At 53.8% G+C, this 24,168-nt stretch overlaps 1 protein-coding gene across 3 annotated transcripts; it reads left to right on the plus strand.

Annotated features, from left to right (window-relative positions):
- Positions 1 to 1,305: 1,305 nt before the first annotated feature.
- On the plus strand, positions 1,306 to 23,621 carry PCSK6 (proprotein convertase subtilisin/kexin type 6). Of its 3 annotated transcripts, XM_015873461.3 has the most exons (21): positions 1,306 to 1,599; positions 3,685 to 3,789; positions 6,066 to 6,176; positions 6,695 to 6,838; positions 7,053 to 7,129; positions 7,262 to 7,350; positions 9,537 to 9,709; positions 12,351 to 12,563; positions 13,021 to 13,121; positions 14,032 to 14,135; positions 14,728 to 14,845; positions 15,799 to 15,987; positions 16,177 to 16,313; positions 17,962 to 18,138; positions 18,520 to 18,622; positions 18,935 to 19,131; positions 19,407 to 19,494; positions 19,895 to 19,986; positions 21,112 to 21,241; positions 21,718 to 21,830; positions 22,223 to 23,621. In XM_015873461.3, the coding sequence occupies exons 1-21, from the start codon at positions 1,378 to 1,380 to the stop codon at positions 22,318 to 22,320; spliced, it is 2,781 nt and encodes a 926-aa protein (XP_015728947.1). In that variant the 5' UTR covers positions 1,306 to 1,377; the 3' UTR covers positions 22,321 to 23,621. The 3 variants fall into 3 exon arrangements, with proteins under 3 accessions (XP_015728947.1, XP_085371359.1, XP_015728948.1); XM_085515233.1 differs by lacking the exon at positions 9,537 to 9,709 and having other exon boundaries at positions 1,509 to 1,599; XM_015873462.3 differs by lacking the exons at positions 1,306 to 1,599; positions 3,685 to 3,789 and having other exon boundaries at positions 6,083 to 6,176; positions 6,655 to 6,838.
- Positions 23,622 to 24,168: the final 547 nt, after the last annotated feature.

A 24,168-nucleotide genomic window follows, 5' to 3' on the forward strand; every position in this document is an offset into this window, starting at 1 on the left:
GAACGAGAAGTGGATTTCCCACCTCCTCATGCTAAGGGAAATTATCCTTCCCCACTTAACCAGAGTGGTCATTAATGTGCTCTGACATATTTTTAGCTGAAAGGTGTTTTTCAACAATGCCACCTTCATGGGCAACACCGGTTGTTTTTACTTCCCCTCGAGGGGTCCATCACCAATGCTCTGCTCCCCATCTCTCAGCTCCTCATTGTCTCCCAAGGGATGTGCCACCTCACAGGGGTCAGACCCTATGGGACAATCCGGGCTCTCCACAGGTTCCTTTTGGTTTGCTGAGTTTCTGATGCTTTCCCATGGAAAACCCAACCCCAGGTTCCCCACTCATTATCACAGGGTAATGAGGAGGGCCAATGGGGGGTAGCTGCAGGGGGACCTCTGGGTGACAGCTGTGGCTCATGCCCTGGATATCTCCTTGGTTTGGGGCACGGCTGCATTGTGAGCAGCTGAAGTTCACTGTGGCCCCGCTGTCCATTTATCAGGTTTGCACACCAAGGTCAAGTTCACCGCGACCCAGTGGATCAGCTGGATGCTGGATAGAGGGAAGAGGGGATTCTGCTGCCTGTCCTGTGACAAACCTGTTTGCTATCAGGTCATGAGCTTCTGATATCTCATAAGTAGGGTCTGGGGGTGCAGGGGGGTGTCAGGGTTACAGGGCTGGGCTGGGTGGTGTGGAGGTGTCGAGGGGATGCAGGGGAGATGCAGGGGATTTGTAGTGGGGTATCTGGGTGATGCAGGGAGGGTGAGGGGGGTACCTGAGGTACAGGGGGGTACTGAGGGGGATAATGATGCCCAGTGGGATGTAGGGAGGATACAGAGGGGATGCCAGGTGGGATGCAGGGAAATGCAGATGGGAGTGCCAGGGGTTACTGAGGAGGTGCAGGGGGAGCTGCCTGGAGACGTAGGGAATATGGAGAGGAGTGTGGGCTGCTCAGGATATGGTGCTGAGAGTGTGCTGGAGGCACGTAGGGGGTGCAGGGGGGCACAGAAGGTGTGTGTGTGGGGGGGTGTCCGGAGATGTAACGACGGTGTAGGGGGCTGCGGGACTGCAGAAGTGGGGTGCAAGGGGGGTACAGAAAGGGCTCCCAGCGCTCAGTGCCAGGCGATGCAGCGGGACCCAGGGGGTGAGGGAGCGATGCCCGCAGGCACTTCCACACCACCCGCTCCGTCCCCATCCTCCTTCTCCCCCCTCTGCCTCCGGGCTGGGCCCTCCTCCCTCTCCCCCCCCCCCATTCTCTCTCTCACACACACACACACACACACACACCCCGGGAGCATCCCCCCGCCCCCGCCGGGCTCCGGGGCCGCTTTAAAAGCCGCCTCTCCCCGCTCCGCCCAGCGCGGCCCCGCGGAGCGCCGAGCACCATGCGCGCACCTCCGGCCTCCGCGCCCGCCCCGCGCCGCGCAGCCCCCCCGCCGCCCGCCCCCCTGTGCCTCCTGGTCCTGACCCTGCTCCTTTGGGGCCGGGGGGGGGCGGCGGGGCCCTCCCGCACCGTCTATACCAACCACTGGGCCGTCCGCGTGCGGGGGGGCCCGGCCGAGGCCGCCCGCCTGGCAGCCGCCTATGGGTACATCAGCTTAGGGCAGGTAAGGGGGGTGCGAGGTGGGGAGTGCGGAGGGGTCGTACGGGGCTGTTGGAGTTCGCGCTTGGGGCTGCGGGGCCGGGAAGTTGCACGGGTGGATCGGGGAAACTTTGGACTCTCCGCCCGGGGTTGATCGGAGGTGTCGGAAACGCCAGGAGCGGGCGGTCCCCCCCGCGAGCGCCGGGGAGGGGTGGGGGGGGTCCCGGGCACGGTGCCTCCCGGGTCTGGGGATTCCGCCCCTTCCCCCTCCGGGAGCCGCGTCCCAGCGATTGATCGCAGCTCTGCTTTCTGCCCTAACCCCACCGAGTGCAATTCGGATGTTGCATCATCAACAAACCCGTCCCGCGCCCTTGTCCCGCAGCTGTCGGGCGGCAGCGTCCCTCCATCCCGTGTCCCTCCATCCCGTGTCCCTCCATCCCGTGTCCCTCCATCCCGTGTCCCTCCATCCCGTGTCCTTCCATCCCGTGTCCCCCACCTGCAGCGCCGCTCTCTGCCCTCCCCGGCCGTCCAGCCCCATCCCGAGCTCCACCGCGGAGCCGGGAGCGCTCCCTCCTGTTGGTTCTCCCCATTCAGCTGAATGTCTCCATTAAACATCCCGCTTTGCAGCAGACGTGCTCCTGCTTTGGGCTTTTGTGCCGACCCAACGCTGTGCTACTGCTTTGGGCTTTTGCTTTACCTTCTATCGGCTGCCCTGCGCACCGATCCCTCGCCATTCCATCCGTCTGTCCATCCCATTCACCCACCCGTCTATCCCATCCATCATTTCTATCTGTCTGTCCCATCCATCTGTATGTCCCATCCATCCCTCCCTCTCCCCTGAGCCCTCCCAGGACAGCCGGCAGCAGGCTGCAGACCAAGGGAAATATTTCTGTGCTTGCATCAGGGCGTTCCTGCTTCTCCTCCAGCTCCTGTACCTCTGCAGTGCTCCGGCTGCTCCGGGCCGTCCCCATCCCCAGGGCTCACCCATGAGTGCTGAGCCCCGTGCATCCACACTCTCCCCTTTGTGCACTTGTCCCTGGGGCTTATGGGGATGAGGAGGGGAGAAAGAGTGGCACGAGGATTTGGGGACCTCTGTGCTTATCCCTGCTCTGGCAGAGGGATGTGCAGCGCTTCCCTCTTTCAGCTTCTGGGATTTCAGATATTGGATGTGGGGACTCCAGTGCCACCATGAGGGCTGCCCTCCCTTTCCCTCTGCTCACAGCATTTGGGAGAGAAGGGGATGGGAAACAGAGCAGGAGGCAGATAAACCTGTGTGGTTGTATCGCTGCTTAACATTGAAGATGACATTTGTAGAGCAGTTCTCATTGGAACTGGGATGTGTGTGAGCTTGGCTGGAGACAGAAGGGATCAACTCACCTCTTGTGTTTCTCTTTGGGACTCTGCTGCTCTTGGCATTTCCAGCAACCCCTTTGTTGTGCTTGTGGGGTTTCAGCCCTATTGATGCCAACCGTGGGAATAAACTGGAGTGTCCTGAGCTCCCCCAGAGCTCCCACCTGTGGGGCTCACACTGCTCCCAGTGAGTGGGGCAGGAGCTCCTGCAATATCCTCTCTCATCCCACAGAGAGGAGAGCAAATACTCCTCCATCAATTCATTATTTTTTTACGTGGAAATCTCATTTTTGAGTTCTTCTCCCTGGGTTTAAACTCAGGTTCAAAAGGTCCCTTGGCCCAAGGTCCTGCTGAAAGCAGAGCCAGCTCTCAGTTAAACCCAGCCCGGTGTGGTTTCCTTACTGTCCCTTCAGTAATCCTGTGGGAATGAAGAACTCTGGTCTATAATCCCCTGGCCCATCTGTCTGTATCTCTGCAGGACATTGGGTTGAATGAGTGATGCCCATGCTTTTGGGTTGGAAAGAGGGTCCACACAGAGCCATAGAATCATTGAGTTGGAAGGGCCCCTTAAAGGCCATCTGGTCCAACTCCCCTGCACTGAATAGGGCACCTACAGCTTGAGCAGGAGCTCAGAGCGCGGTGCATATCATCACTGGCTGCAAGATGAGGGGTCTGGGGACAGCACAACCTTAGAGATGGCATTTTCCTACACACTATGGACAATCCTTGCCTTTGTAAAAGAAATCTCTCTTTTTTCCAGATCGGCAGCTTGGAAAACTACTACCATTTCCACCACAGCAAAACATTCAAGCGCTCGACGCTGAGCAGCCGAGGACCTCACAGCTTCCTCCGCATGGACCCCAAGGTATGGGGCTGGACCCCCAAACCCTACAGCTGTGATCTGCAGCACTGCGTGATGACGGCGCTGTCCTTGAGACACAGCCCTGTGCATGCACACAGTGACTCATTGGGCACGGGGATGTTTATTGGTGATGAAAAACACTTAAAGTGACTAAATGCTAACATCTGCCTGAAGGATGGGGGGAAAGCAAAGGGAGGAAAAAGCCTTCCAGGATCGTGAGGCTGCTGCATGCTCGGGTGTTGATCCAGTTGCCACAACATTTGCTGTCTCAATGGTTGCTATGTGTGAAATCGTTGGCAATCGGCGTGCATTGCTTCTTCCTGGAGCAAACATCCGAAGGGATTTGGGTTGCAGCTGAGTTGACAAAAGCAATGGGGTACCAGGAGGATGCAGGACAAGTGAGACTGGGTGGTGTTGAGGGCTGCAGCTCTGTGATATGTTATTTTGGCAGAGCAAAGGACAAATCCTCAGTGTTAATGCCTGGAGATGTACATAGTGCCAGAGCGGCGGCAGCACAGCTCAGGGAACATCCAAGCAAATGATGGATTCCAACCTGCAATGGAAATACTTCCATCTCAATGAGTCTGGGGCCAACAGATGGGGCTGAGTCAATGGGCTTTTGGTCTGTGAGCGTGTGCCTTGCATTGCTGTGCGGTCCTCAGAGCTCTGAGGTCCCGTTGTTGGCTCTCGCCCTGAGTTTAGGACCTCTTGGTGTTTGTTCTCCCTCCTTCCCATGTTTCCAGCTCATTTTAGAGGTGTCTTGGCATTTGAGCGTGCACAGTGCAATAAAAAGATCCCTGCGAGGCACAGGGAGACGCGACATCGCAAGCTGGGAAACAAACATTGCAGAAACCCCGAAGAAGCAGCAAATTCAATCAATTGCAGATGTTCCACATCTCGTGTCTTCCAGGGGGCTATTGTTCCAGCCTGGGGATTTATTAGTTGGTTCCACCACAGGAGCCAGGTTCCCTCAGGCTTTGGCAGTAAAGGGTGGTGATGGAACTTGCAAGAAGGGTCCTTGGGACACCCCAAATTGCACTCATACCCCTCGAGAACCCTTTGAGGTCGTGGCTGTTCGGTGTGGGGCTGATGTCCACTGAATGGTGAGGTGAGGATGAAGGGATTTAGCAAACCTGGCAATTGCTGTGGGGGAAAGGAGAAGACACTGGATGGAGCTGCCCCATATCACTCAATGGAGATCTCAGAGCTCTGGGGAGCACAGGAGCTGCCCCTCTGCTCATTGCCCAGAATCCCAGCGCAGGGCTTTGTTCTAACAGGGTTTTTCTTTTTTAATATAATTTCCAAGAAGCCTTTGCCCCCTGTGAAGGGTGATGGGAGCTGTCAGGAATGTCACAAGCTGAGGGCTGCCCCGGGCTCCTTCCCATCCTCACACAGCAGCAGTGCTGGGAAGGGGGTGGGCAGCGAGCCCCTCAGCCAGGGAGCGCTGCTTTGGGGAGAAAAGCTGCTTAATTGGGCAATTTCCTCTATTTAACATAGTTTTTTTTTCAACCAGACCACAAAGCTGTGTTTTGTTTTTGCTTCCAACACTTAAATCCATCGCTGCACAAATGAAGCAGCTTGCTATCAGCAGGCAAGGCACCATGGAACCGTATTTTCCTATGAAATATGTTTTTGTTTGTTTCAACAGTTATTTTATTTTACTCCCCCCCCCTTGGAAATATATAGATTTAAAAACGCAGCTCTAGGCTGGGAGCGATGCTCACCGTTCTGCCTCCATCTCTGTAAATCAGAGCCATAAAGCCATAAACCAAGTGCAGAGAGCTCGCTTCAGCTGGCAGCTCCTGCATAAACCAGTCAAACAAAAACTTGCCGTTCGGGTTTGTATTCATTTTTTTTTTTTGATGGGAAAATCTCTGTCTAAATATCAGAGCCGCAGCCACGTGGAGGTCAGAGCCACAAGATATGGGGCTGAAGGGCTGGGGAGCTCTGTGCCCATCTCCAGCACGGTGAGCGTGTGGGGGTAAATGCTTGGGGGTACATGGGGTTATTTTTGATGAACCTTCGGTGCTTGGGGCTGCACAAAGCCAGGGTGTCCAAAGCTGTTGGGGCTGCAGGATGGGGACCCACCAGAGATGGGCATCAGGATGGAACAACAGCACCTTGGCAAACAAAGGAATGAAATGTATAGAACTCATGACAACTTTCAGCCAGTGTTTCCTGGCTGTCCATCCTGCCCCTCTCCCTGCAGATGGAGCTGGCTGGGGGTTGGGGGCACTTCCCCCCACAGCCCTTTGCCCAGCAGCACTCTGTGCCCACAGGTGGAGTGGCTGCAGCAGCAGGAGGTGCGGCGGCGGGTGAAGAGGCACGTCCGCAGTGATCCCCCTTCCCTGCCCTTCAACGACCCGGTGTGGCCCAACATGTGGTACCTGGTGAGTATTTCCTCCATGCAAAATGAGCTAAACATTCAGATTATTTGGGTTTTGTACAAAGGGGTTTGGTTTCAGCAGTGCCTTCGCTGCTGCACTGTGCGCGTAGACATCGGAACATCACAGCTGCAGTGCCGGCACATCTTTGCCCATCAAAGAGCTGCTACCATCTATTTGCAATATCATTTTTCCTCCTGCCTGGCTCATCGATCCGTGTTTGACAGGGAAATTCATTTGAAATTAAGCACAGAGAGGAAATGGGCGCTTCAAACGCCAAGAGCCTGCAGTGTGCGGAGCGATGGAGGGAAGGAATGATGGGGAGAGGAGAGGGAGCTCCTGAGCTGACCGCTGCTGGCAGCCTCGGTCAGTGTGGTTGGAGCAGATCTATGAGTTACTGGGAGGGGCTGGGATGTGATTTTGGGTTGATAAATGATCTCCATGCTGCTGTGGAGGGGCTGAAGCCCAGGCTGTTGGGTTGCAGCCCTGTTGCAGGCTATGCTCTGCCATTGCTACCCCTGTAGCACTGCGGGGACAGGAACAGCCGCTGCCGCTCGGACATGAATGTGGTCGCTGCCTGGCAGAGGGGCTACACCGGCAGGAACGTGGTGGTCACCATTCTCGATGATGGGATAGAGAGGAACCACCCCGACCTGCTGCAGAACTATGTGAGTGGGGCACCCGGGTCTGAGTCATGTCAATGGAGGGGATTTGTTTCCACTGAACTGTGGGGGAAAAGCACAGCATGAGGCTGCGCAGCAGGAGGTCAAAGGAGGGGGGTGTTTTAGGAAGGAGAAATGAGAATGTGGGGAAACTCTGGCAGGGTCTGAGCTGCTGTCCCATGACAATAAGTGGAACCTAATGGTAGAAAACCTATTTCAGGACCCTCTTGCAAGCTATGATGTCAATGGGAATGACCATGACCCAACGCCGCGCTACGATGCCAGCAATGAGAATAAGTATGTGGTGCTAATTTTATGCCTGCTGAGCCCCTGTCCCATCGTATCCCATGGAATCCCATCCCATCCCTTCAGGGAATGCTGTTTTAGGGGCTTTACACAAAATCTGCTCACAGGGCTTTCTCCCTGCAGGCACGGCACACGCTGCGCAGGGGAGGTGGCAGCAGCAGCCAACAACTCGTACTGCATTGTGGGCATAGCCTACAACGCACGCATTGGAGGTGAGGCCAGCACCGCCTGCAGCCCTCTGTCCTTCCTACTCCCCCCATGGGGCCATGATGGGGTTGGTGTGTTCCTGGGGTGGGTAGAGGGATGTCGTTACCCCATATATTGATGGGAATTTGGCACCAACATGGCTCAATGTGGATCAACCCCATTTGGGCAAATCCCAGCATGGGGAGCAGGGAGCTCTGTGGGGGATTGTGAGAGGATGGGGGTCCCCAGCCCCATGCAGGTGATCCCAGGGTGTGCGGGATGTTGGCTCTGTGTGTTTTGGGGTGGAAAACTGCTTCGGTTGCATCCCTGTCATGAGTCCATGCGTGTGTATGGGTGGTGGTGGCTTTGCTTTGAAGTGCTGGGGGGGGTCAGTCTAAATGAGACATGTATTTGGTTTGGCTGGTGGCAACGAGTTAGCTCCAGAAATTGCTTATTTGTGAGGTTTTTGTCTGTCATTGAGCAGCTCAGGGGGGTCTGGAGGACCCCAAAATATCCTCATGGGAAAATAAAATGGTTGTGCAGATGGGAGTGCGAGCACATTGTGTGGCTGCTGGGACCATGAGCAGTGAGCCCAGAGCTGGGTGTACACTCAGTGGGTGCCTCAGCACGAGTGGGGCTTTGCCAAAGGATCTGTGAGCCCTTGTGCCAGGAGCAGTCCCAAGTGCTCAGCGTCTGGTTCTTTGCATCCCAGCAACCACACCTCTTTCCATTGGGTTGCGTCTTTCCGTGCATGGCTGGCAGTAGGGACCTGATGCTGGGGAAACCTCAGTGGAAGATGTTGTGCTGGGGAGAGTGACTGGGGGGGGGCTGGCAAAGGCTGTATCGTGGCCCCATCCCTATCTTTCTCCATCCCCAAACTTCCCCATCCCATCCTGTCTGCGTGATGCCATCTGCTCGTTGTTCAGCCGGGTTGGTCAGGCTCTGGCTCTGCTCCACTCAATAGGATCTAAGGCTTGGCACCCTGCAGGATCAGGCCCTGGTGTCTGTATTTCCCCAGTAAAGGCTACAGAAAGGATTTGCTTGCTGTCTTTATTATGGGTTCTATTTTAATTTGCTTCCTTTTCTTGACCTGTGTGTGTGCTGGGGATGGTGAGCGAAGCAGGCAGCCTGGCAGAGCCAAGAAGCCCAAGCTCCAGACCTATCACCTTTGCATTTGAGGAAGAAAACGCTGCAGCTTCAGTGAGAGTGACTTTAGATGGATGACTCAAATAAAGCAGTGATGAATGAGCACAACTTGCTGGGGAAGCCCATTTTTCACACTCAGGGAGCCCCCACCTAATTGGACTCGCTGCTCTCCATCACTCATGCATCACTTCTCATTTGCTGTGGGCAAAACATTGCCATAAGCAAGTAGGGCTCCTGTCGTACCTCCTCCTCTCTTCTTTCCTTCAATGCTCATTTGGGAAGCAGCTTCCCTTCGTGTTTCCTGGGACAGGGAGTTTGGGGCACAGCTTCCTGCATTTCCAAACTCATGTTTGTTTAGTGTGGGACAGCGTCAGAGAAACGTAATTGAGCTGAGTGTTGTCTGGAGCACAGCTGCAGTGTAATTCCATCTGCCTGCAGTTGTTTTCTTTAAGAGAAGCACACGTGGAAGGGGAAATGCATCAGTGTAAAGCAGAGTCTCCCTGACTGGATGCAGGGCATCACTTTGGGCTCGCCATACAAAGCATCTGTGCTTGCTGTCCTTGTCCTGGCTCTGTTGGCCCAGTTGGACAGTGATGTGACACAGCAATAGGCACTGCTGCCTCCATACATGGGGTCCCATTGTCCTGTGGCACTGCCACTGCCCATGTGTGCCCAAAGCCAACAGGGCCATGAGCACTGGGGAAAAGCTGCTGTCATCCAGGTGGTGCTGTTGGATTAGTTGGGGAAAACAAGGTTTTAGGATGGGAAGCCAATGTTTTAGGATGGGGATCCCAGGGTTTTTGGATGGGAATTTTGATGATGGGAACACAGCTTCCTCCTAACAGCTCAGACCCACTGGAGCTGGTTTTAAACCCTCACCCAAAACCTCATTGCTTGCAATCCAGCTCCTGGCCATGGGGCTCACCGGTGCTGCCGCTTATTGCAGCCATTGGAGGCATGCCGAGCCTCGCGGTTTCCACCACCGCTAACAAAGGCCTTTGATTGCAATCCTTGCACTTTCATAAAAGCCATTAAGCCCTAATGTCTGATGTTTTTGTGCTTTTAGGCATTCGTATGTTAGATGGAGATGTAACAGATGTTGTTGAAGCGAAGTCGCTTGGCATCAGACCCGATTACATTGACATTTACAGCGCGAGCTGGGGGCCAGATGATGATGGGAAGACAGTTGATGGACCCGGCCTATTGGCCAAGCAGGCTTTTGAGCATGGCATTAAAAAGGTGTGGACCGCGCAGTGCCCAGTGCTGGCACTTCTCCCCTGCCCCGTGGGACCCCTGCTCCACCCCCTACGTCCCATCCCTGAGCTCCGAGGGTTTGGTGATGGGGGACCCCTCGAGTGGCAAAGACCTGGTGCTTTTAAATTAAAAAGAAAAGAGCAAATATTGGCTCAAAGCACCGGGAAAAGCTCTTCTACGGCCCCTTGGTGGGTAAGTGATGCTCCCCCCACGTTCTGGGGCAGCTCGGGGTTGGGTTTGGCTGCCCTGAGACCATTCCCCTCCTTTCCTCCTCTCTGCTCTCAGCTCTGCCGCCCTCATGTTATCTATAAATAGGGTGGAGTGTTTTCCCACTATTTACTTGATTTCCTGCCGGGGCGGTCGGGCTGAAGAGGAATTCATTGAAGTTGCTGGGAGTTCACGTCGTGTAAATACAGGGAACAGGCCGCCCTTCACATTGCTTTTTTCCATGCGGGAGTGAGCAGGCAGCAGTGGGGTCCCTGCCCAGCACAGACCCGCCGTTTGGGAAGAGTTTTCCAAATCTCTGCTTTTATTTGAATACAGGAGCTACAGCTGAGCTTGGGGTGGTTGGACAAGGGAGAAGATCTGGATGAAAATAGGACCTGCACCCCTGGGTGCCCCTTTCCCCCTTCCTTTTCCCCCTTCCCTTTCCCCCTTCCCTTTCCCCCTTCCCTTTCCCCCTTCCCTTTCCCCCTTCCCTTTCCCCCTTCCCTTTCCCCCTTCCCTTTCCCCCTTCCCTTTCCCCCTTCCCTTTCCCCCTTCCCTTTCCCCCTTCCCTTTCCCCCTTCCCTTTCCCCTTCCCTTTCCCCCCTTCCCCTTTTCCCCTTCCTTTTTCCCCATTTTTTTGAATGAGGCAGGGTTACTGATTGACTGCTGTGTTCCTGAGCTCGGTATTGCGTTTCCCAATCTGTACCAGGCTGATTTGGGTTCTGTACCATCCCCATCTCGCATTTCCTGTTGGCCAATGCCACCCATGTTAGCAGCCCTCACCACCCTCCTTGCAGAGCTCCTAATTGCCGCCTGCCTCCCCTTAATTAATGAGGAAAGTCATAAGCAGAGAGCTAGCAGCAACCTTTAGCCCAAGCAAATGGCTGCGTCTGAGTTATAAATCCTTAAAATTGAGTTTTTAATGGAAACATTAAAATAACCTTTATCTGTTAGCAGTAGGGCTGCACGGGGGTCATTTATCATCTTGTTACCACACTTGTTAGCTCCCAAGCTAATAGGACGATATTTCTCCTGGCACCATAGGACTCCAGGACTGTAGGAGCAGGGAATGTGCACCTTGTGTCCCACTGATTCCTTGGTCCCAAGCATTGGACAAGAGGGAAATCCCAGGGGTTTAGATGCTGTCTGCATCCCGTTTTTATTGCAGCATTTCTAGGGTGGTATTGGTTTGGGGAGGTAGCCAATAAAGCCATTGGGTGTTTTGGGTCTGCTTGTGGGAAGCTTCATGGCTGGTTGGGGAGTGCAGGGATGGCTTAGGGTCAGCCAAGTTGCAAGTTGAGGCAATGTCCTGCTCTGTTGGGAGCCACCATTGGGTGTGAGTGGAGCTGTGCTGGGATGGAGGGATGTTGCTTGCATGCTTTCTTGGTTCTGGAGCTGACTCCCACTGTGGATGCAATGACATTGTGAGGGAGATCTTGGCTTCCCCTCGAGTGGAGCCCATAGCCACATCTCTGCACGTGGTCTGTGGTACCACTAGATGCTGTAGGTGGCACATGGGTTCTGTTGGTGCTTTTTTGCTGCTAGGTCCTGTTGGCCATCACGCATGACTGGCTGGCCCAATGTATGCATGGCCATACATATGGGAGATGTGATAAATCCCAGCAGATTGCTCTGAGTTTGCATCTTTTGCTGTGAGAGCAGACAGCCAAGCAGAGGGTGGGGATGCAGGCAGGCGCCGATCTACCCAGGTGAACATGGAGCTCTCTGCAAGGAGTCCAGGGCTCCAAGGAGGCAAAGGAGCAAGGCAGCCATTTCAGGGGAGGAGACTGAATTAAACGAGAGGGATATGCAGGGATGGTGCTCCATTCCACGCTTGCTCAATACCCGTGCAGAGCATCAGGATGTGCAATAACACATTAGGTCTGTGCGCCCCAAGGGGAGCAAATGGGCCCCCCTTGTGCCACGCTGCCAGTTTCATTAGGGGCCCCTTGTTAGTAGTGTGGCTGCTCCCACCTGGGACTTTCCCCAGCTCTGGGGAGGTCTGGGCAGCCAGCAAGGCTGCCCGGTGGGGATGCTTCATCAGATGTTCGTGCCAAGCCATGAGGGAAAGAAAGAAGCAAACAAACAAAGCCTAAAGGATGCGTTGCAGGAAGCTCTCTGATGGTTTGGGTGGGAGGTGGGTGGCTTTGTGATGGGCTTTGTGGGCTGGAGAGAAGTGGGGCACAGGTTTGGGGAGTTTCTCAGTGTTCCTCTAGGATGAGGTGACCCATCTGCTCTTACCTGGGGGGAAAACTGCATGTTGATGCCACCCTTCCACCCTCACCAAACCCTAAATCCTGCCCCAAACCCAATGCAGTGGTGTCTGCCCCGACTGCTGTCCCCTGCTCCCTGTGCTCATCCCTGTGCTCATCCCAGGCAAACACTCGGTCTCCTCACCCTTTTCTCTCTCTGCCCACAGGGTCGCAGGGGCTTGGGGTCCATTTTTGTCTGGGCATCAGGAAACGGCGGCCGGGAGGGCGACTACTGCTCCTGCGATGGCTACACCAACAGCATCTACACCATCTCCATCAGCAGCACCACCGAGAACGGCTACAAGCCCTGGTACCTGGAGGAGTGTGCATCCACCCTGGCCACCACCTACAGCAGCGGGGCCTTCTATGAGCGGAAAATTGTAAGTGCAGCCCTGAGCAGATCAGCAGCTCATTGAGTGTTTGTGGTGAGGGCTTCTGCTCGTGGGGTTGTTTTGGTGACAGCTGCTCAGCTCACTGGCCTTAGTGGTCTTGTCCTTGGGAAGCTCCAAAATCTGGGTTTTCCAGTTGGTGTGTAAAAATGAAAACAAGCATGAGCCCATGGGCATTTTTTCCAGCTGTAGCTTTTCCTGCAGCTGATCCACAACTAAACTAAATTTTTGCCCTTTTCAAATAGTTTTTTTTTGCAAGGGAAAACATAAGCACAGGTGTTTTCTAACCTGCCAGATGTATCTGCAGCTCCTCTTTTGGGCTGATGATGTGGGAACTGTGGTGAGGGTTCTTTATCCATGCCGTAGCACCACGGTTTCCATTGAGCTCTCAATCGTCAGCACTGGGGGCACCTCTGGCATCGTGGGGCTGCAGCTGATCTCTCCACAGGTCACCACCGACCTCCGGCACCGCTGCACCGATGGCCACACTGGCACCTCTGTGTCTGCACCCATGGTGGCCGGCATCATTGCCTTGGCTTTGGAGGCAAAGTAAGTCAACCCCGCTGGGGTGGGACCTTCCCAGGCTTAGGGAAAATGATTACTTTTGCATAACACCAAATGCACTCTCAGCCCCACTGCATCCATCCCCTGGCTTGCAGGGCATCTGCTCATGAGCTTCTATTGGTGTTTTTATGGGGTGGAATACAAACAAGGCTCTGTCTCCCCTTGTCACGAATGAGCTGTGGGGCAATGCTGCCATTGTATGTGGGGGCGGTTACACTCAGCAGACTCCATCTCCTCCAATTTAATCTTGGTACTCAGGTTGAGTGATCACATTTTGGGAGATGCTGTTTCCCTTCTTAGGAGTGTTAGGTGTAGGATTTGTATTGTTTATCCAAGGCATAAAATGCAACATTAAGTACCAGGGCTTGGTGCAGAGAGATGCAGTCTCTCAGATGCCCCATTATGATGAGAAGGAATAAATTGTATTTCTTTTTCTTAAATGTTGTTTGAGAGCAATATCAATAACAGCTTGAGATGCTGAGGAGACTGTAAGGAAAGCACGGAAAATGCTTCAGAAATATCCCTGGGTTGGGGCATAGAAACACGCGGTGCTCACTGCAAGGCTCCATGAACACAGACATCATGTCAACACTGCCTAAGGGGTTGTTTTGCAAACATTTCGGGTTTTGTTTTTATGTTAAATGAGCAACTCAGGATATTGTCCAGCTTTTTTCTTTAGCCTAAAGAACTAAATACCCCTTGTTCATGGGCACACAGCATCCCTCCCTGGGTGCTCTCCCTCTACTTGGGCACCCCAAGCAATGGGCACCCCCCAGGCAGGGCGTGAGCATTGAAATAACCAATTCATACCCTATTTGGGTAGGAAAGCCTGATTTTTAGCCTGATGGGAGGACTGGGGGCAGCAGAGCTGTGCTGTGACCACATCTTCTTGCAGCCCCCTACTCACATGGAGGGACGTCCAGCACCTCCTGGTCAGGACCTCACGGCCAGTACACCTGCGGGCAGCCGACTGGAAGACCAATGGAGCAGGGCATAAAGGTGAGGTGCTGTGGGATGGCAAAAACAGCATCCAAAGGGAAATGAGAAGCCCCCAGATCCAGGGGATTCACACTGGATGGGTGCTCTCAGCTGGGTTGGGGAATGTGCTGTTGGGGGAGCTTTGCAGTCTTGCTTGGTGGAGGTTCTCCACCTCCATATCTGTGGTGCTGGGTGGTAGTGGAGTGACCTGAGGGAACAGCATGGATTCAGGGCAGGGCCAGGTTGGATGCTCTGCCCCAGAGGGTGGTGAGTGTGGAACAGCTCCCCAAGGTTATGGGCACGGCCCTGGGCTGCTGGAGCTCAGGGAATGTTGGGACACCAGGTTTGGATTTGGGTGGTCCAAGTAGTTGGACCCAATGATTATTGTGGGTCCCTTCCAACTGAGGATATTCTATGCCCATTGGGCTGCCCCTTTATTTCTTGTGCTACCAGGGTGATTTCGGGGTGTAAGTCGGGCAGGTTGATGAGCTCCATGTGTTGGAGCACCTCCTGCCACAGTGGGGTCAGCTTCCACTGACCTGAAACATCAAGACATGCTAGGAGCAGTACCTGTCAGGCAGAATGGAGATTTCTGAGTCTTCTCTCTTTCCAGTTAGCCATCTATATGGCTTCGGCCTGGTTGATGCAGAAGCTATAGTAGTGGAAGCCAAGAAATGGAAGACAGTCCCACCCCAACACGTCTGCGTGGGAAGCCTGGACAGGGTACCCAAGTGAGTGGTGGGGCTGGGACATGGTTCCCTTGAACTGGAAGAACTGGGGGTGCAGTTCTGGGTCAGTGTCAGTCATCTGGACAAGCCAGGAGCATTTATTCTGTTATTGTTTTGTTGTTTGTTTTGTGGCTGGTTTTAAGGCAGCAGATCCCGTGGGCTGTGTTCTGGGACCAGCTCTGATGGTGGGTGATTTCTCCTGCCCCTTCTTGTGCTTATGCATCCTGGGGGAGGGCTCTGTAGTGACCCCTGGTTCCCTCCTGGTTGTTGGGATCTGCTGGGACAGAGCAGAGCCTGCAACTATGGCACCGCCCAGCCTTGCAGTGAGCTGTTCAACAGGAAGGCACAGTTTCTTTGGTTGAACATCAAGTATGCAAAGCAGGAATGGGTTTGGAGCCAAGTGTGTTCATGAAACTATTTATCTGATACAGACACTAATTACAACCCAAAGAGGAATGCTGCACTGATAATTATAATAAAAAAGTGCCCTTGCAACCTATAAGGCATAGATCTTAGAGGCAGTTCAAAAGCATCTTGTTACCATCGGGCAATTCAGCAAATCCCCCTGCTAGGACAATGCATTGCCATGGAGGAGGTGATAATTTGCCACTCTTTGCTGCAGAGCAGTAGGAATCTGGGTTTAAACACAACTGAGAAGAAATAGAGAAGCACGGCACCAATAGGACACCAAGGGAAAAGCTCACAAATACTCCCAAACATGGGTATTAAGCCCTCATTCTGACCATCTGTAGGCAGAGCTAAGGTGTATTTGTGTGCCCAGCTCCCATCAGTGGGATGGTACCCAGTTCTCATCAATGGGAGCTCGATGCCCCAGCCCTTCCAGCCTGTAGAAAAGGGATTTTCTTTCCCAATGAGGGGAATACATTACCCGTGCACACAGCGTGAGGGCTCTGGATTTGCATCACTGTTGACTGGTTACCATTGTATCCTGCCAGGTACATCCGCCCGGACCATGTGCTGCGCGCCAGCACCCTGAGCAGCGCCTGCAGCGAGCAGCGGGAGCAGCATGTGCTGTACCTGGAGCACGTGGTGGTGCGGCTCAGCATCGCGCACCCGCGCCGTGGTGACCTGCAGATCAGCCTCGTGTCTCCAGCAGGGACCAGGTCACAGCTCCTGGCCAGGAGGTGAGAACAGCCACCGTGAGCTGTGCTTGATATGCCTGGAGTTTTTCATGGGGAGACCTTTAGCACATCTCTGTTGCAATGGGATCTGTACATCCTTGGCCCGTGCAGTGATGCCAAATGTATCCTTCATTCCACACCTCCCTTTCCTGATTGAATGAGACCTGTGTGGCTTTCCTTCTCCCACTGCAGAGTGTTTGACCATTCCAATGAGGGTTTCAAGGGCTGGGAGTTCATGACGGTGCACTGCTGGGGCGAGAGGGCAGCTGGCGAGTGGACACTGGAGATCCAGGACACGCCATCCCAGGTGCGCAGCCCCACCGCACAAGGTAAGGACCCGCACCACCACCTCCCCCAGGCTCTTTGCCCCAAATTTTGCTTGCCCCAAACTCTAAGATTTCAGATCTTTTGCCCAAATTTACCCAAATTTCCAAGAATGGGTGTAAAAGCCAAGCCCTGCTGCACAGAGGCTGGGTTGAGCCGGCAGCAGGTTTTCCCCCTCTGGCAAATTTGCTGCAAATGAGAACGAGGTTTCCAAAATTAAACTATAATGAGTCCAAAACGAGGAAACCCGAGAGCTGTAATTGTTGTTTGTTTGTTTTGCTGTGCTGCTCGAACATCTGGAGCGTGGGATGGTTGTGCAATGGCGCAAGGGGACAGTGCCCTGCGGGTGCAGACGGACGTCCTGACTGAGCTGCCACTACACAGGCTGGGAGGGGACTGTCCCCAACCAGAGCCTCCCAGGTGTCCCCAGCCTCAGCCTGGCTCCAGTCCTTGTCCCCTTAGTGACCAAGGAGCTGGGCTGGTGGGTTCCAGCCTCGTGGGAAGGGGATGTGGAACATAAAGTATCGTGCCCCAGGCTGATGTGCCATATGGGGGTGTAAAAATTCACATTATCATTGATAGAAAGCCAGGAGAAAATTAAAAACCTCACCCACGCTGCTCTCTGGCAGGAGGAACGCATGGGGGCTCATTGTGTAGAAGGTGTTGCTGTTTGCTGCCTTGGCCTGAAAGCTTTTGAACTCATTGGAGCAGCAGCAAAACATCCCCAGAATTGCTTTGCCCCCGTATTTGTGGTTCTCATTTGGCATTAGGGAATCAGCTCCATGTGGCTGCGTGCTACCCCAGGGCTTTGCCTTACCTGGCTGTGTGGAATAAACCCCAAACAAGCACATTAAGTCACCCCTTAGGGAGCTGCAACAGTGTGTTTGAAGCAGAGAGTGCAAAACAGGAGGGAAGAAAGATGAAGGGGAAGAAAGGGAAGAGATGCTCATGGCCAAGGCTGGGATATTCCCCTCCACTGCCTCACACCACCCAGTGCAGGGCTGACATTTGCTGGCACTCATCTACTGAGATGGGAGGCAAAACCTTTAAGTCATTTTGTTTTCTTTGTTGGATGGAGGTGACTGAATTGTCCCTGCTGAGGGCACCTGAACTCACCCTTTGCTGGCTCCATGCTGGATGGAGCAGGTGGCTTCTCTCCATCCTGCCCAAGCATGGAGCTTACATCACCAAGAGCCAAGATATTTGTTTGAGTTCATTAAGCCCTTGGAAACGTGGGGATTAGTGGTTAAAACAGAATGCACCGCAGACTTGAAGTGACTTGCATTGATTGAGAATTGCAACAGAAAGAACTGCTGGGAGGGAGCAGCTGTGTGTTCTGGATGGTCCCAAAGCCATGTGGGTCAGGGCAGGACACCTATGGGGAGCTGTCCCTGTTGAGGCTGCACCCGTTGTGCACTGGAGACACTTTCAGTGAATGGGGGTGATATTTGAGGTGTGGGGTCAGGCACCCACGGTATTTTAGGTGATCACAGAATCATTAGGGTTGGAAAAGACCACTAAGATCGTTGAATCCAACCATCAACCCATCCCCACCGTGCCCTCTAATCATGTCACAGTGAGCTCAGCCCTGAAGCTTGGGATGGGGCGAGCACTGTGTGGGAAGCTTGATGTGATGGCACACATGCCCTGCAGGGAAGCTGAAGGAGTGGAGCATCCTCTTCTATGGGACAGCTGAGCACCCCTACAACACTCCAGGGGCCTCCCAGCACCGCACAAGGACACTGGAGGTATCAGAAATGGAGCCATCGAGGGCTGCTTTCCTGCAGAGCCAGGTGGAGATGGCAGAGGAGGAGGAAGAGGAGTATGCAGGTAGGTGCCTCGGGGTGTTCTTTCCCTAAGCATAACCCCAAAAATCTGAGCTGGGATAACAAGGGCGAGGTGGGAGAGTGGGGAGGAGCGGTGCCTGTGGCTGGAGCAGAGCAGCAGGACGGTAAAATTAGAAGGTAGAAAAACAGCACGCCGGCGCTCCCACCACAAATTGATGGTGGAGGCGTCTAAGGAATAAAAAAACACAAAGATCTTCTGCTCACCTCCCCCTGGAGCAAACAATGAAATGTGTCCCCTTCCCTCTGTCCGTCTGTCCCGGGTCGGGGGGACTGTTTGTGTTCAGAGCATCCCCACAGCCCCCAGGAGGCTCTTAGGCTCTGACCTTGTGCCAGAGCTGCCAGCTGAGCTGCCATCTCCCACCAGGTCCCTGCCACCCCGAGTGTGGTGACCAGGGCTGCGATGGCCCCAGCGCCGATCAGTGCTTGAACTGCATCCACTACAGCCTGGGCAGCGTGAAAACTGGCAGGTGAGAAGCTGTGGGGTGCTTGCATGGAGCAAGAAGGATAAGGGAGAGAAAACAGAGGCAGGAAGCATGGGAACCTCTGTCCTGGGGTAGGATGGCATGGGGAAATGGAGCCAGAAGGGTAATGTTTGTTGGCTTTGCTGGCCAGAGCCACCGATGACCAAAGAATGCACGACTGAGGTGAAAGCTGGCACCTGAAGTTGGGCATTGCTGTGATGGGCATGGGGCTGGGCAACCCCAAAACATGGGTGGTGGTGGATGGGCAGAACAAACCCAAATTCACCCCAATGCTCATCCCCTCTGTTCCTCCCCCAGGATGTGTGTCAGCTCCTGCCCAGCAGGGTTCTTTGGCGACAAGGCAGCGCGGAGGTGCCGGCGGTGCTACAAGGGCTGTGAGAGCTGTGTTGGCCGGGGCCCAGGGCAGTGCACAGCGTGCAAGAGGAACCTCTACCACCACCCTGAGATGGGTGCCTGCCTGCCCCTGTGCCCACCCAGCTTTTACGCCGAGGAACGTAAGGATGCTCATAATTGGCTTGTGTATCATAGGGCTAAACCCTGCATGCATTCATGCTCTTTAAATCTGATTTCTCACGTACCACCAGAATGGAGGGGGGAGGTGTGCATGAGGGGTGCAAAATGCATTCAGAGCTGTTAAATAAGGGCAGTTGTTAATGGGGCCATGCGGCTCTGCCTGCAAATCCCCATCCAGGTTTTGTCCTCACCCACTCTCCTTGTGGTTTTTTTTTGTGTGTGTGTGGTTTTTTTTGTTTTTTGTATTTTTTGAAAGGTCAGAAACGCTGTCTGAAATGCCATCAAAGCTGTAAAAAGTGTCTCGGCGAGCCGGATAAGTGTACTGCATGCAAAGATGGGTTCAGGTAAAATACCAGAGCTTGTACCTTCAGCACCGAGGCCTGTGTTTTAAATGTGGGAGGTGGATGAGCAGCCTGTCCATGGGGGGAAATTAGTGAGCCATTAGTTAAAGACCTCAGATCCTGCTTTAGAGGTTGTGCTGCCAAACAGTGCAAAGGGAACGGAGAGGAGGCACTTTGTGTCTGTTTGGAAGATGGAAAGCTCCCATGGGGATGGTTCAGAAGCGCCCATCTGAATTCAGTGGCGTCTAACACAAGGGAAAGTGCATTGTAAACATTTGTACCGCACACTGCAAACCACATATGGGGTAGTCTGACTGTGTGCTTCATGCAGGGGCTGTGGGAGGGCTGTACCAGGTCCCCAGAACCAATGTGTGGGTGTCAATGTTCTCTGCTTTCCTGTCAGCCTGGTGGGAGAGAGCTGCGTGCCCGAGTGCCAGCCTGCCATGTACCTCAGCCGTGAGCACCGGCGCTGCGAGACCTGCCCTGCTGGCACAGGTACAGCCTTCATCCCCAGCATCTCCCCACATCTTTGCGCATGACACACAGGTGCCTGTAACACCCAGAGCCATGCTGGCTGGGAGCAATTCCCAAGCAAGGAAGAGAAATCACAGCACAGGTAGGCTGTGGGCTGCATTATCCTCCCTGCAGCCATCCCACTGAATAACAGCATCCATAGGGAGATACCTGGAGGAGCCCTGGGGACAGAGTGCTCCCACACACAGTGCAGGTGCTGGGCTGCATTCCTGCTAGAAAAGCTTGCAGGGAGTTTTTACATTTTGATTACAGCCATTCTTTATTTCCCGATCCCTCCAAATCCAGGTGCTGCGGTTTAATAAGGTTGCAGGGGAGGCAGTAAAACCTTCTCACAGTGATGGAGGATGGCTTGGCGGTGCTTAAAAATGTCATGTGCTCAACGTGTGCTGTCCCCAGGGCTGGGGACATCCACCCGTGTCCCCGAGTCACTGGGCGTCCCCTTTAAATTCTGCCTTTTTTGCTGTCTGCGTGTCTCATTGTTTTCCATGGTTAATGATTGTGCCTGTTCTTGAAATCATCATAGATCTGATGATAATATGATCTCCAGACAATTCATGTTCAGTCGTATGAATCTCATTTATCACACACAGGCAATTTCCTACGGCTAAATCCAAAATATTTATTGATCTTGTTGGCAAGCGTGGAAGGGAACGGACTCTTAATCCCTTAAGAAAATTATTTTCCTTCTAATTCTTATTCCAGGCAGTATAAATGCACTTCTCACCATTATTTTTTGAGTCTTTTTCCCTCTCTTTTTCCCACATAACCATTTCTCACGCACAATGCGTGGCAGGCTCCTCATGACAGCAAAGCCACAGCACATGGACACCACACATCTCCTCCCAAGCTGCATTTTGCATCTGCCCTTTTTTTCCATGCATTGCACTGAGCAGAGTGGGAAAACCAAACCGCTGCATCCATGCCTGGGAGCAAGAAAGGGATTTTGATGCAAGGGCTGCCAGGGCAGGATGCTGGATGGGTTTTTGGGGTGGGAGCAGCATGCAGGACCCCATTGGCACAATGAGCATCTTGTTCATTCCCAAATGAGACTGAGATGTTTAGTGGCTTCTGTCCCCTGTCCCGCAGGACCTGGTGAGGATGACTGCACACCCTGTACCCCTGACAGCCCTGCACCTCACTGGCGCTGCGTTGCCGCCTGCCGGGAGGGCTTCTATCCTGCTGACAGCCACGGGCTGCCCAACAAGGTCTGCAAGAGGTAAGGACCCTGTGAAAGAAATAAGTGGTGATGGTGAAACCAGCTTGCAGCTGGGGCTGTTTATAGGGAAATCAAACGAAAAGGGGAGGAGGGAGCCAGCTCAGCACATCCCCTGTGCCACCCAGCCAAGGTGCCCTGGGGCTATGTGGAGGGGCTGAGCCCTGGCCCCAGGCTCTCTGCAAAGTGTGGGAGGCAGGGAGATGTTGATTGAGCACATGTTCCAGCTCTCAGCAGACTCCCTGCCCTGCGGCCACAGCATTCACCCATCCCAGCACCCAGCACAGGCCCTGGAGGTGCCGCGGGGCAGCAGTTTGGCTGCTCTCCCTATGGAGCTGATGTGCAAGGGAGGGTTGGGAGGCGATTTGGCTTTCAGAGGCACAAGGTTTCACATTTGCTGTTTTCCACCTCTTGCTCTCTGCTGCCTGCAGAGCCTGGCTTTGGGGCAGTGAGCAGAGCACAGTGTGGTCTCTCCCCAGGTGCGATGAGCACTGCTCCGCCTGCGAGGGCTCCAGTGGGAACTGCGTGCGGTGCAAGGACGGTTTCAGCCTCCTTGGTGGCTCCTGTGTGACCAACGAGACCTGCACCAATGGTGAGTGGCACCTACAGTCCTCCCCTGTTGCAGAAAGGAGAGCTTTTGGGGATTCCCTTAGTAGTGTAGAGCTAAAGGCAGCTGGGCTTGCTGGGGTGAGGGCGGCTGGCAGAGCTGCTGGCTGTCTGCCTGTTGCTCAAATGCATCCAAGCATTTACCCAAGTGTTTGTTCTTCATTCTGCTTTCGTCTCGGGGCTAATTCTCCCCCTCGCTGCAAAGCTTCTTTCTTCCTTCATTAGAACCATGTGAAAGATGCCCTGAAAAAGCAACGCCTTTTCCATTCTCTCTTCTCAAACACTGGAACGAATTGCACCGCCTGTTACGTGCGATGTTTGTTTATTTCAAATGTTAATCTGCTCTCATTTTCTCTTGTTCCTCGGCCGGCCTCCCAGCTGACAAGACTTTCTGTGAGATGGTGAAATCAAACAAGCTCTGTGAAAAGAAGCTGTTTGTGCAGTTCTGCTGTCAGACGTGTCTTATGGCCGGGTAAAGTCCAGCGGCCGCATCCAGGACTTCCACCGACTGCCGGCTCAGTTTTGCCAAATGTTTAGGACAAAAAAAATGTATTTTTTTCAGCTTTGGGAGAGTTTACATGGTGCTGTTGTAAGTTTGATGGCTTTAATATCACTGTCAGCTTGTTTCTATAGCAATACATTAAACAGAGAACAGGTTGTAGCCCAAAGGACGGAGACCTGGAAGGCCCCAGGCAGGCAGTGATATTAATACTCTCAAACACTCCTGGTGAGCAGGGAGCAAGGCATGACCCGTGCACCCAAGTTTGGTTCTGCACAGAGATCCTACAGACGTGTGTGCTTGGAGCGGCCGAGGGGACATAGGACAGCACACACACGTGGCTCTGGTCCCGCTCTGAGCTCGGTGACAGCCCCAAAGACCTGCACTGCTGCCAGCCAGCGCCGTGCTCCATGCCCATGGAGCTCTGTGCCACCCTGCTCGGATTCAGCTGCTTCTCCCTGGCTGTGAGTGCGACTGGAGCTCCGCAGAGCGAAGCCCCCGGTGTGCAGGCAGAGCCGGGTGCCTGCAGGGGGTGGTTTGTTCACACAGGGCAGCGTTATGGCAAAACGCATTTTCCTTCCCGAAAGGTTGAGTTGCCGTTTAGTTGGAGAGGGAGCGCCGTCCTTCCTCTCGGAGGTGGTTTCCCAGTTCATCTCTTCCAGCTTTTTACATCACCATCCCGCCTTTAGCTGTGATACCTCCCAGCCAAGGCAGCGATTTTCATTCCCTTCTGTTTCCAAAAGAGATATTCCAGGGATTTGGCCAGGAAACTCTCAGTTCCACAAACCCGCCCCCAAACAACCCTCTCCACTCTCTCTTCCTAATACGTCACGTGCTGTTTATACAACCGTGTTTCAGATATCCTTGGCTGTGTTGTTTTACAGATTTTTTTGTTTTTAATAACTTATACAGTCCTTGTTTTTCTCTGTAGACTTATTTTTTTATATGGGGAGCAGGGAATCTTTGGTGTCCTACATCCTTCTCCTCTCCAACCTCACAGAGATGCTCTTTTTAACCAAACATCCACAGTATTTCCCTATGCTGCATGTTCTGATTTTTTCCCTGTTGATAGATTGAATGAGTTAAACCTTTCGCCAATGAAACTCACAGTGTAAATCAACTCCAGTTCCTGTTGGAGCTGGGCTGATCCCTTCTTGTTCCCCATTGCCACGCTGTGCCCTGCCCAGGCTTGTCTCTGCGGGGTAAAGAGGGGAGAGCCTCGTCTGAGAGCCTTGGGTGAACTGACCTTTAAGTTAATAAACTATTGATCTCCCCTGAGCGATGGGTCTGTGCTTTTGGCTGATCTAGGCAGCTCGGGGTGGCAGGGCAGCACATCTTGCTGGTTTGCTGGCTGGGATCCCCCCATCAGCCCAGTTAGGAATGGCAGGAGCTCAGCAGGAGGAATGGCTGCTGAGCATCTGCTGCGGGCACAAAAATGTCACTTTGATGCTCAGAAAGACCTTCTGCTTTCAGACCTTTTGCTCTCCTGAATGGCCTCTGTGCCAGGCTGGGCTTTGTGCTTTGGTGCACCCAAGAACCCTCTGGCTGGGTCTTAGGGAGCACTCGGCTGTGTTGGTTGGGGGCTCGCTGCCCTTTTCCCATCCATACTCTGAGCATCCCACAGCCCTGCTGCCCACACTGCAGCTCACACCCAGCCCTCCTTGGCTGGGAGCAGAGGGAGCTCTGGAGCCTGCTGTTGTGTTTGTTTTGCAGCGATTAACTGCCCAGGGTAGTGCTTGGGTATCTGGTTCTGAGCTTTAAAAAGGGAAAAACTGAGCCCTCCCGTGAGGGGCTTATAGAACACCCCGAGTTGGAAGGGATCCAC

The sequence above is a fragment of the Coturnix japonica genome, chromosome 14, assembly GCF_054131305.1.
Source record: "Coturnix japonica strain WE chromosome 14, WE-NBRP24, whole genome shotgun sequence".
In the NCBI taxonomy this organism is placed as follows: Eukaryota; Metazoa; Chordata; class Aves; order Galliformes; family Phasianidae; genus Coturnix; species Coturnix japonica.